At 34.0% G+C, this 13,526-nt stretch overlaps 2 protein-coding genes across 2 annotated transcripts in view; both read left to right on the top strand.

The window, feature by feature from the left end:
- LOC107472689 (uncharacterized) overlaps nt 1–1,406 on the top strand; it is a 3,829-nt gene extending 2,423 nt beyond the window's left edge. Inside the window, exons 5-8 of the mRNA XM_016092193.3 lie at nt 265–307; nt 477–564; nt 797–854; nt 1,086–1,406. Of these exons, the coding sequence (XP_015947679.1) occupies nt 265–307; nt 477–564; nt 797–854; nt 1,086–1,136 (240 nt within the window). The 3' untranslated portion in view covers nt 1,137–1,406. The remainder of the gene's footprint in view (nt 1–264; nt 308–476; nt 565–796; nt 855–1,085) is intronic.
- A 2,984-nt stretch (nt 1,407–4,390) lies between these two features.
- On the top strand, nt 4,391–8,398 carry LOC107472690 (phospholipase D alpha 1-like). The gene is given in 5 exon segments (XM_016092194.3): nt 4,391–4,662; nt 4,763–4,862; nt 5,700–5,812; nt 5,814–7,495; nt 7,871–8,398. Coding segments are annotated over 4 exon segments (2,322 nt in total). The 5' UTR covers nt 4,391–4,662; nt 4,763–4,769; the 3' UTR covers nt 8,305–8,398.
- Nucleotides 8,399–13,526: the final 5,128 nt, after the last annotated feature.

The raw sequence follows: 13,526 nt of genomic DNA, 5'->3' as shown, positions 1-13,526 counted from the left end.
CGTGGGGGCTTAGTCTCTGCAATGTTATTGCCCCTAAAGATGTCTGTCACACTCTGATTTTGCTTTCAAAGAATTATAATTTGATTAAATCAATCTTCTCTTCCCTGATCAATGGTCATTGAAGAAGTTATTTAGTCAACATTTGAAAAGTTGCCAAGATTCTGAGGATAATTCTTCGTCTGAAAGATAAACGGCTTGGTTCTGTTATCATGTAGTGTGTGATGGTTAAAATCTTCCTATTTAAGAGTGTCTATTATTTTGTAGGTTCATGAAAGGCAAGATGGCGAGGTTGATATTCTCACAAAAGGTAGAAACCTTTACATGAGTAGATGATTTTTATAGAGTACTATCTATAGTTCCATTTTTCTAATTTCACTCTTTCTCCAATATTTAATATCACATATTGTTGTTTAATTATCTGTGCAATTTACACTAATCTGTTACTCTAATGTCGTGTATTCTGCTGCTGATTATAGGTGACAACAATTACGGCGATGACAGGCTACTCTATGCCCAAGGTCAGCTTTGGCTGCAAAGACACCACATTATGGGTAGAGCCGTCGGGTATGACATTTAATTTAGCTACACTTGTTCTTGATTTGAAACACTTTTCAGCCTCCGGCATCATGTATGAAGATGCACAATGCTAATGGTTAACCCTAGCTACCCATGTGACGGTTTTCTAATATTATGAAAAACCATGCTTGATTGACAGATAGTATGAAACTAAGATATTTATGCTTATTTCATCTAATGGCTGTAACAATGCTTATTTTCTTATATATGTCAATGGCAGGTTCTTACCTTATGTCGGTTGGGTAACGATTATTATGACCGAGAAACCTATCATCAAGGTTCGTTTCTCGTGTACCATTATTCTGTTATATATCACTTCAAACTATTCTGACCTTATACAAAAATAAGCATAGCACATTATTTGGTAACTAGCATTTTCCAATATACTTGATTTCATTTAAAATCTACATGAGAACATAGATAGTAATGGATAAGTGTTGGCAATTAAAATTGCATTTTTTTTCATAGTATTTTATGAGTTATGAGAAGCTGTTTTTCATTTCTTGCAGTATATTCTGATTGGTGCATTGGGTTTGCTGGTGATAACTTCAAAAGATTAATATGAATGAATCCAAATCCAAGTCAATGGTGTAAACCTCCAAGAATACTGTCTCAGAAGATGCCATCCCTTTTCATTAGTATGGTGGACAAAATTAATGTTAAGAACTAAATCAGATTAGTGACTTTTTCTTTTTATAAACCTCTTTATAGGCCTTGATGGGTTGGCAATGTTACATTAAAGCATGATTTTATACTGTACTCTGGTGGTTTTAGCCTTTGATATAATCAAGTATCTTCAGATAATTTTAAAGAAATTCACCTTTTATATCCATGGATTTTATAACTAGTCCCAACTCCCAACTCCCAACTATTATATTAAGCTTTACACATTTCATTTTAGGGAGGGTAAAGTTGGGTGAAGAGGAAAGATTGTAGTTGAATTTTTAGAGAAGTGTGTATTATATATATATGATTTCTTTAATTTTTTTTATTTTTTTCTTATTATAAAAAATATGATTTTCACTCTTAATTCAACATCACTTTTCAGTTTTCACCATAACATTATCCTTCATTTTATACTAACGAAAACATTTCTAGTGCACTGGGAGTACCGATACATCAGTTGTTTTAACCGTTGATCTGAATTATAAAAAATATATATAATATATATTAATTAAAATCAACGGTTAAAATAATTGGTGAACCGGGGAGACTTGAAATGTTTCCCTAACGGAAAATGGCACATCATCTGAAGATCTACACAAATGGAAGTGATAATGAAAGCAATTATGATATCATATTACTTTTTGTTCCCATCTTCTTTGGACCAAAGTTTGGAGGGATATGCTGTAATCACCAAAATGTTGTAAACTATAAAAAATTGCAATTGAAAAATTCATACCATGATAAAAGTAATTATAAAACGATAAAAATGTTTTTAAAAGATAGTATTAGTTTGATAGAAATAATCAAATATGAAAAATATATATTCTTAAATTAAGATATTTTAAAGATTGGATTTGATGTATTTTTTACAGGTATATTTAAAAAATAAGATATTTTTTATTTTAAAATTTAATGATTTTTTTTTGTAAGAGAGGGATTTTATTTAGAGGAAAATGAATGAAATTTTTTAAAAAAATCAGAAAATATATCCAGAGATTGAATTTTATATTGGTTTTTTGTGTGTATCTCTTAAAAAGTTATCTAAATATTTTTATAAAATATTGGATTAAATACATAAATTGATCATTATTTATGAAAAAAAAATATTTTTTGCCATTTTTTGTTAAACTAATACACTACTATCTTTTGAAAGTTTTTTGTTTGTTCTATTTTTCGAAGTTTTTTTTGTTAGATTCATACTATTTCAAAAAAATTTTTATATAGTTTATACGTTGCACCACCAAGTCAACATGACTAAAACGCACGTTCTTGTGGAAAAAGAACCAAACATGTTACTTGGGCTATTTTTTTTTTTATATGAAAAAAAATTGTGTGTAATTCATCATCATAGATTATTAGTGTGTTTTTCTTGAATATGGATTATTTTTTTTTTAAATTTTGAGTAACAAATCGGGCCCTCATATTTGATGGATTAGAGAGATCCGAGGGTCAAATTTCATAGGATTACAAATCTGAGAGTCAAATTTGTATATTAAAAAAATTTAAAATAAAAAAAACTCAAATCTGACTTCATATTTGTATTTAAAAAAAAAATTAAAACCACAAATCTGACCCTCAAATTTGTGGTTATCAAAAAAAAAAAAAAAAAAAATTAAAACACCACAAATCTAACCCTCATGTTTGTGGTATCCATATAAATAAAAAACACACAAAGTTTCCACCTTATTTAAAAACACCACCTTCTACTCCCATATTAAAAATACAAAGCGTGTTACTTGCAAATTAAAATAGTCTATTATAATATAAGAAATGATATTTGCACCACCTTATTGTACATCTTCTTTTTTGTATATAAAAATAAATATTTTATTTTCTCTCATTTTTTGTCAATTATTTTTAATGCTAAAAATACAACACATATAAAAGAGATGTGAGAACATGAGTTTGTGAGTGAACTTAGTTTCACTATGAATTGAAAAATGCTATAGTATTAGAATGAAATAATTTAATATTAGCTCTTTTTGTGAATTTTCAATGTAACCATTCTAAGTTTCTAACTAGCCCTCAAATGAGATAGTATCTCTTTATGCCACATTTTTCTAATGTGAGAACTCATGTTAGAGTGCCAAAGTCACATCCTATCATCACCTCATTGACATTATGAGAAGCAATTATGGGTCACAACGTTTCTACAACAACAATCCTTTATTTGGTTCCTCACTTTGTTTTTCTTTTGTAAAATTGACATCAAGGGTTAAAGTAGTTGCAACTTACAACCACATTACAAAGTGGATTCGTTTGTACTCCTAATACTAGGAAGTTTGTTGTCAAAAGTTGTTTTTATGATGAACTTTCTTCTTTTGTATTGCTTTCTTTTGGTCAAGAAGAGATGATATTTCCAGAGAGCTACTCAAATGAAGATGCAAAAACATCTTTTTATGAAGATGTTTTGTATAAAAATGTGATTTATTGATTTGGCCACACTTTAAATAAAAATAACACTTTTATAACATATCAAAATCTAACTCTACAATCCATCATCTAAAGATAAAAAAAAAAAATATTATCACATGAAGACAATTATAATATCTTCATGGGAGTACCCACCTATTTTCAATGTCTTAGTTAGAAATACCCTGCTAATTCAGATAAGTGGATTGTACAACTTCATTTATTTAGTTATCACTTCATATAATTCAAATTATTCAACACAAAAAAATAATAAAAATTCACGTGCAGTTATTTTTATGTGAAGTTAATAAATGATAATTTAATCAAATATATCAAATCATCTAACGATTTTCAATTATTAACTTCATATGAAAATAACTTTACGTGAGACTTTACTTAAAAAAAAAACACTTATAATAATGCCCATTTAGTATTTATAAAGAAATTAATTATTTTAATAACGGTTTATTTATTTTTAGTCCATATCATAATGCAAACAAAATCCACCTGAAGAAAGAAGAGGAACAAGTCAAGGACATGATTCTCCTTGGCATTCCTACCAAGAGATTAGATACGTTTTTTGTAAAAATAATAATAAATAAACACACTATCAATATTAAATATTAAATATTTTTATTTTTATTTAATAATTTTGCATGCCATTGTTTTGATTTTCTTCTTTGCCTTTCGTTTAAAACTGAGACTCTTACACCAAAAACTCTCTCTCTCTCTCTCTCCCTCTTCACACACACTCTCTCCATTACCATAGTTCCTTGCTCCTTTCTCGGATCTCTCACACACCCTTTTATCCTTTTCTCCTTCTCTTTTGCATTCTCCGTTCAAGTTCTTATCTTTTCTCTGTTTTCAAAAGCTGTTTGTGGATTCCTTTTATTCTCCATTATTGTGATGTTGATTCAATTTTGAACCTTTTAATTCCATCTACACTCTTTGTTACCTCAAAGTTTGTATCTTTTCGTGTTGAACACTCGAATCCCGCGTGATTTGTTGGTACATTTGAAGTGTTTTTTCATCTGGTTTTTTTGTGGTTGGTTTAAAATGGAAATGGTGTGATTTTGTTTTTTTGTTTTTGTTTTTTAACTTTTCGTAGGTAAAAGATGGCAATGATTATGCTTCATGGGACTCTCCATGCTACAATTTACGAAGTCGATACGATCAGTGGTGCCTCGGGTGGAAATCTTTTTACCATGGTATTTTTCTTTATTTTAAAATTGTTGTTTTATTTTCATTCTTTTATTTTTTATTTTTTGGATCCTTGTTGAATCAGATGATCCTATTTTGGGCTCTTAGTTGCTGTAGTTTATGATTTGAAAATGTTTTGTTTTGTTTCTATTTTTGTTGTTGATTTGAGAATTCTTGAATTTGAAAATATCCATTGATGGTGGTTGTGTTCTAGTGAATCTTAGCTCAAAACTTTTTATTATATATAAAAATATAAATAAAATAAGATGATGATGATTCTGTAATTCATTATGCTGTTCTAGTAGAACCAGTTGTTCAATATCCTTTTGTTTAAATTTTAACTGGAATGAACTTTGGCAGTTATGCAAGTCCTTTTTTTTTTAATAATAAACCAGAACAATGTTAATTTATGGTAAGATCATAGGATGTGTCTGGTTTATAGTTTTCAAATTATGGTTGGTCCATGATGAAAAGTAACATCGTTTTTATTTTTCTTTCTTTTTTTATCCTCCACAAAATCAAGGTTTGAGATTATAAATCATGTGATTGATTCATGGATTTGTGAGGCTTGTTGAAATTAAACATTTAGCATAATTGTAATTGTATCCAAGGATTATGAACCAGATCTTAGTTAAAGAAAAAATCCCAGTTCATTGATGAAATAGCCTTGTATTCATTCAACTAAATCTATTTCTTAAAGCTTGAGTCTTTCTATTTTTGAGTTTACAAAAGAAGAAATTAGTGTGTGTATATATATATGCATGGAATGAAAAGAGAATACTTAGTTGCTTTAGTTTTGTTCCTTTGTTTTCCTCATTCATTTAGTGTATGTTGTTCTACTATAGATCAGGCAAAATATTGAGGAGACTGTTGGTATTGGAAAGGGAGCTCCAAAAATCTATGCAACCGTTGATTTAGAGAAAGCAAGAGTGGGAAGGACTAGGAAAATACTGAATGATCATAATCAGAGCATATGTGCCTGTGGAGGAGGTCTTGCAGGGTGAGGAGATTGATAAATGGGTTGAAATATTGGATGTGCACAAAAAACCAGTACAAGGTGATTCAAAGATCCATGTGAGGCTGCAATACTTTGATATCAAGAAAGATCGATGCTGGGGTCGAGGCATTAGGAGTCCTAAGTTTCCTGGAGTTCCCTATACCTTCTTTGCACAAAGACAAGGATGCAGGGTATCTCTGTACCAAGATGCTCATGTGCCTGAAAACTTTATCCCCAAGATTCCACTTGCTGGAGGCAAGACTTATGAGCCTCACAGGTGCTGGGAGGATATTTTTGATGCAATCACAAATGCAAAACACTTGATATACATTACTGGTTGGTCTGTTTATACCGAGATTTCCTTGGTAAGGGATTCTAGGAGGCCAAAGGCCGGTGGAGATTCGACACTCGGCGAGCTTCTTAAGAAGAAGGCAAGTGAAGGTGTTAAGGTGTTGATGCTTGTTTGGGACGATAGAACATCGGTTGGTTTGTTGAAAAAAGATGGATTGATGGCTAGTCATGATGAAGAAACAGCACAGTTCTTCTCTAACACTCAAGTAAACTGTTGTTTATGCCCCCGAAATCCTGATGATGGAGGTAGCATTGTTCAGAGTTTCCAAATTTCTACCATGTTTACTCATCACCAGAAGATTGTTGTTGTGGACAGTGAGATGCCAGGTAAAGGAACACATATGCGAAGGGTTGTGAGTTTTGTTGGGGGTATTGATCTTTGTGATGGAAGATATGATACAGCATTCCACTCACTCTTCAGAACCTTAGACACAGCACACCATGATGATTTTCATCAACCTAACTTTCCTGGTGCGGATATCTCAAAAGGCGGTCCTAGGGAGCCTTGGCATGATATCCACTGCCGGCTCGAAGGGCCGGTAGCTTGGGATGTTTTGTTTAACTTTGAGCAGAGATGGAGGAGGCAAGGTGGAAAGGATGTACTTCTCCATATGAGAGAGCTCGAAAATTCCATTGTTCCCCCCTCCCCTGTGATGTTTCCTGAAGATCATGAGACATGGAATGTTCAGTTATTCAGATCAATTGATGGTGGTGCTGCTTTCGGTTTCCCTGATAGTCCTGAAGAGGCTGCCAAAGTAGGCCTTGTTAGTGGCAAGGATAACATCATAGACCGTAGTATTCAAGATGCTTATATCCATGCCATTCGTCGTGCCAAGAATTTCATCTATATTGAAAATCAGTACTTCCTTGGAAGCTCTTATAACTGGAAGCCTGAGGATATTAAGCCTGAAGATATTGGTGCTTTACATCTAATTCCAAGGGAGCTTTCCCTTAAGATTGTTAGTAAGATTGAAGCCGGGGAACGATTTGCTGTGTATGTTGTGGTCCCAATGTGGCCGGAAGGTGTGCCGGAGAGTTCATCAGTTCAGGCTATATTGGACTGGCAAAGAAGGACAATGGAGATGATGTACAAGGACATTACTGAGGCTCTCCAAGCCAAGGGTATTGAGGACGATCCTCGGAACTATTTGACATTCTTCTGCCTTGGTAATCGCGAGGTGAAGAAGGATGGAGAGTATCAGCCTTCTCAAAAACCAGAGCCTGGTTCGGATTATGAGAACGCCCAAAATGCGCGCCGCTTCATGATTTATGTTCATACCAAGATGATGATTGGTAAGTTTAGGTGCAGCATGTAACAACTCTCAACTATCAATTTCACGTGGCACCTGAGTTTTTAGTCCAAATTAAAATATCTGCATAGCTTATAACAGCAAACATCCTAGAGCAATGCTAGGGGGCCAGCAATTTTTGTGATTGTTAGCCATCAATGATGATTTGATGGTGTGAGATTAGTATGAGATTTCATCCAATGGCTCACCTTCCTCTGCTGGTTACATGCTGGCCAAAATTCAATAAAACTGCTGGCTCCCTAGACTTTTCCTTTCTTTTATATCGATTCAATCAGTAGATAGTTTGATCTGTTTGACTAAACTGTTTATTCCATTATCATCATAATTTCTTACTTGTTTTGGCCTATATTGTCTATAGTTGATGATGAATACATAATTATCGGATCAGCCAACATCAACCAAAGATCAATGGACGGTGCGAGGGACTCCGAAATTGCCATGGGAGGTTACCAGCCTTACCACTTGGCAACCAGGCAGCCGGCGCGTGGCCAGATCCATGGTTTCCGAATGGCATTGTGGTATGAACACCTTGGCATGCTTCATGACTCATTCCTGAGGCCAGAAAGCAAAGAATGTATCAGCAGGGTGAACAAAGTTGCTGATCAGTATTGGGATCTCTTCTCTAAGGAGTCACTTGAGCATGACCTTCCCGGCCACCTGCTCCGATACCCGATCAGCGTTGCCAGTGAGGGACACATCACAACTCTTCCTGGATTCAAATGCTTCCCGGACACGAAAGCGCGAATTCTTGGCGCCAAAGCAGATTACCTGCCCCCTATCCTTACTACTTAGTTTCCTTTTCTTACCATGTTCAAAACAAGTTTATTGCTTGCATTCTAATCTTCTTATGTTAGAGTAATAACCTTAATGTAGCATTTCATGTCTTGCCTTGTTAGAACTTTAATCTGACTGTTATGAGATTTAATTGCTTAATCAAATATAGTTGCTATCTTATTCTAATAAATGTAAAATGTTTCTTTCTTTCTACAACAATGTTATTGTTGTATCTTGGCAAATTTTAGAGATAGTTCTTAAAAATAGAAGCTTTTATATATAGATATGGAATATTTATAGCTCTCTTGTTTTAAGCTTTGGTTTTGATTATAATCAAAATATGCAAATCAATTTTCTAAAGTGAATAAATCTTTTAGTGTGACTTTTTAAATGTCTTTAAATGTGCAGAATATAAATTTATTGTAAGAGAACTTACTAAATTTATTAAAAAAATAAGAAATATAGTACTTTATATCTAAGGTTTAATTACTCTGTTGATCTCTATAGTTTTGCGAAATTTTTAATTAGGTCTTTGTATTTTTTTTTTCCTTTTAATTGAGTCCTTGTACCAATTTTTTTTTAATTGGGTCCCTAGAATTTTTTTTCTTTTATTTGGGTTCCTGCACCAATTTTTTTAGTTGGGTCCCTATAAAATTAAGCCAATTACTATTAAGAGGGATCTAATTGAAAAAAAAAATTGTACAGGGACCCAATTAAAAGAAAAAAAATAGAGACCTAATTAAAAATTTCGCGAAACTATAGGATCAATAGAGTAATTAAACCTATATCTAATATATGTAAAGACTTGAATCAGTCAAATATGTTGGGCTATCTTGATAAAAACATGAAGAAGTTTTGTGCCTTTAAATTTAGCATAGTCAGAATAGTAATTGAATGAGTCTCTCTTTGCTCAAGATTCAAGCTCTGACAAATCAATTCATTTAAACTAGTTTTTTGGTCCATGTTTTATTTGCATTGCATGCTGCTCATTCTTCACCACATTAACATGTGAATTCAGGTACCATGTTAATATGCTTGATAGTGTTAATGAAATGGAATGGAATGGTAATTTGTTTAAGTATTTAGCGAATGTTCCTTTCTTGATATTGATTTTTGTGCAACTTCTTGTTCCTCCAATATGAGTGACAACTAAAAATATATCCCTATATTTGATTCAATTACAATTTTTTCTAGAGGCAATAAAATTTTACGTTTGAAATCTCACAAGTTTTTTATTAAAACAATTATGTTGTATTCATTTTGTTTAATTATGGAGTAATGGTTTCAAGAGTAGATAAGAAACAATTCTCTTGGGTTTTAGATATTTTGGGGATCTTTTATGTTTTAATGTCTAAATATTATATTATTATATCAATGTAATTGATATTTAATTATTTAGTTTGATTTTTTATATCAATGCAACGGTTCTTAGACTGTCAGAATTAAGCTCGGATCACTCCTCTCTTCTCTTAGACTCTAATCCGAGAACTGAAAGATCTACACGTCGATTCAAATTTCAAGAAAGATGGTGGTCCAATGATAAAATAAGGAAGATTATTAGAGAAGTTTGGCACGAACAGATTGATGGTTCAGCCATGTATATCCTAACTCAAAAAATAAAGCGTTTTCGGCATAAGATTGTCAGATGGTAGCAAGAACACAGATCTAATTCGAAGATGGAGATTGATTTACTACAGTCGGAATTAGAGGAACTTCGTTTAGCAGGAATTCATGGAGGCGACATCATTTCAAAAATAGAGGACAAACTTGAAAAAGCATTGCAAAATGAGGAATCTTATTGGAAAGATAAGTCTAGAGTCAAATGGCTCAAATCTGGTGATCAAAATACAGCTTTCTTCCATTAGAAATTTAGAAATCGAACTCGAAGGAATAGAATTTGGCAACTAACTGGTAGTGATGGTGAAGTTGCTACTTCAAATGCTGGTATTGCTTCTGTGGCTGAATCTTATTTCAAGGACATTTTTTCCTCCACTTGTCATGAGAACCCTGAACCTCTGTTTACTGATTTTGAACTTAAGGTTACAGCTCACATGAACTGTAGGCTTCAAGGACCAGTGATTATGGAGGAAGTGAAACGTGCAACATTTAGCATTCATCCTCAAAATGCTCCAGGAGATGATGGTATGACAGCAAAATTTTTTCAAAGCTTCTAGAACATACTTAGTGGTGATGTGTTTCGAGCAGTTAAGAGCTTCTTTTCAGGGAGCAGAATTTTGAAGGGTTTTAACCACACTCAAATCTGTCTTATTCCCAAGATTTCTGCTGCTAAAGATATGACTCAGGTAAGACCAATAAGCCTATCTTCAGTCTTTTACAAGATTATCTCCAAAGTAATTGTACATAGACTTCAGGGTATGATGAATAGACTAATTAGCCCTACACAGTGTGCTTTATTAAAGGCATATTAATCTCTGATAATATCCTAATTGCTCACGAGTGTATGCATTACTTGAAGAACAAAAAAAAGGGACTCGAAAATGAAATGGCACTAAAATTAGATATGAGTAAAGCATATGATAGGGTGGAATGGCACTTTCTTTGGTTTATATTGGAGAAGTTTGGTTTTGACTCCCGGTAGATCATGTGGATTCGAAAATTAGTGACAACTGTTTCTTATTCTGTTATTATGGAAGGACAACCTTATGGTTTTTTCAAACCAAATAGAGGTATTCGACAAGGAGATCCTCTATCCCCCTATCTTTTTTTTTTCCTGTGGAGAAGGTCTCTCCTTCTTTCTACACAAGGCAGAACAAAACAGATTAATTCTGGGTCTTCAAATACATAGGCGATGTCCCAAGGTCAACCACCTCCTGTTTGTTGATGATTTCATCTTATTCTGTAAGGCTGATCCTGAAACATGTTCAAATATCCTGCATTTATTGAATTCTTATGAAAGCAATAGTGGCCAGAGGGTAAATCTTAATAAATCTGCAATATTCTTTAGCCACAACACTCCCTCCACTACTCGTACACTACTGGCTACCTCTATGAATATTAATCATATTGGGGTTCAGGATAAATACCTTGGTTTGCCTTCTACAGTCTCTAAATCGAAAAAGGCTTCTTTTAGTATGATCAAAGAAAATGTTCGAAAAAGAATCCAAGGGTGGAAGCGTAATCTTCTTTTGTCAGGTGGTAGACACGTATTGCTTAAGGTAGTGGGAGAAGCTATTCCTATTTATACATTGTCTTGCTTCAAGTTTCCTGATGGTTTAATTTTGGAAATTCACTCTCTACTTTCTCAGTTCTGGTGGGGACAAAAAGGTTCTGAAAGGCGGATGGCTTGGATTAGTTGGGACACTATGACTCGCCCACGAAAAGAATGAGGCCTTGGATTTAAAGATCTCAGAATCCAAAATCTGGCGCTTTTAGGCAAACAGTTTTGGCGACTTGTAACACAACCTACTTCTTTATTATCCAAAATCCTAAGAGGTAAATACTTTAGTAATGGTAATGCTATAACGGCAGAAATTAGAGTCTTACCTTCTTGGGGATGGAGGAGCATACTAGAATGCCGAAAGATTGTTGAAAAAGGTCTTAATTGGGCTGTGGGTACTAGTGAGAATATCCGAACCTTTGAGGATCCTTGGCTGCCTCCTCCGTATCCTTTAATGATTTCTGACATGCCAAATAGAAATGCTATTTCTGAGTTGGTTCCAAGAGTTAAAGATCTAATTACTGAAAATAAGAATTAGAATCAGAATCTCATTCAAGAATTATTTCCCCAAGACGTTGCAAACAGAATTTTGTCAGTTAAAATTCAGCAGAATAGAGACAAATTGCAATGGAATTTGAACAAATCCAAGCAATATGATACAGTTTCAGGTTACAGAATTGGCTATTTATTTTACCATCCGTCTCTAGAGTTTTGCCCTAATTATATGCAGCAGAAAAAGTCATGAATTGATCTATGGAAGTTGAACTTGCCTCACAAAATTAAGCTATTTATCTGGAAAGTTCTCCATGGCCAACTTCCGGTGCTTGCTCGAATTTATCATCGCATCTCATCTATATCACCAATATGCCCCTGCTATCATGAAGCAACGGAAACAGTCACTCATTGTTTGATCGATTGCTCTAGAATTAAAGACGTATGGTTTCAGAGTTATCTTCGTGACTGTCTTCCCCCTCAGAGTTCTAACGACTTTTGGACATGGTGGACTGCATCGACAGAGATACTTAACCCGTCGAAGAATGCTGACCGTAACCCTCAATTGCTTGCCATCATTTGTTGGAACTGCTGGAAAGCTCGCAACCAGTTGATTTTTGAAGGTTCTACTTCTATGTCGTCTGCCATTCTAGCAAGCTCTGTCAAGTTACTCCATGAAATCCAAAGAACTCCCCGTTTAGGTCGTCATCTCCATGAGGCAAGCTCTTAGTTGCATTCAATTTGATTTATCATTCTTTCTTTTTTAAGATTTTTCTTCGTTTTTCGACCTCGCACCGTTGGATGAATATCTTCAGTGTAGTATTTTTGAAAAATCCCCACCTTTTATTGTGATATCCTACTTTTGGACATCTTTATATTTTATTTTTTAATAATTAATAAAATATAACCTACTATCTTTGAAAAAAAAAAGTGTTAATATTTTGGCTTGGTTTCATATAAATTAAGTCCAACTAGTTTATGCATAGGGATAAGTACGATTTTGGTCCCTAACATTGAGGGTTAGAATCGAAATCGTCCCTCTTTTAATTTTCGATTTAGAATCGTCCTTAACGTTTTTTTTCGTATTAAAATCATCAATAAATCAACAAGCAGAAACAATAATATTCCACAACAAATCAACAAATCAACAAGCAGAAAACAACAAATCAACAAATCAGCAACAATAATATTCCACAACAAAAGAAGAAGAAATTCAGAAATTCACAGAATTCACAGAAGAAGAATAAGAAGCGGTGGGCGGCGGTGCGGCGGTGGGTCGGCGAGGCAGAAGCGGCGAGGCGGCGAAGTGGTGACCCTAACTCTCGCGTTTCTCTCTCTGCTAGCCCTCGATGACGACGGCTCTAAGGGAGACGACGAGCAAGGACGGCGGTGGCTCCTCGGACGACGACGCACACGACGGATTGGTGGACGAAATTGTGATTGCCCTCTTTGTATTTGCATGAGATTTATTTAATGACTCTTTGGCATATGTGATCACAACTACGTTCAACTTAACCAGCAAGTGTACTGGGTCATCCAAGTAATACCTTACATGAGTAAGGGTCGATCC

This window comes from Arachis duranensis, chromosome 2 (genome assembly GCF_000817695.3).
Source record: "Arachis duranensis cultivar V14167 chromosome 2, aradu.V14167.gnm2.J7QH, whole genome shotgun sequence".
NCBI lineage: Eukaryota > Viridiplantae > Streptophyta > Magnoliopsida > Fabales > Fabaceae > Arachis > Arachis duranensis.
The sequence above is the reverse complement of the archived record's forward strand: the minus strand, read 5'-3'. Positions and strand labels throughout refer to the sequence as shown.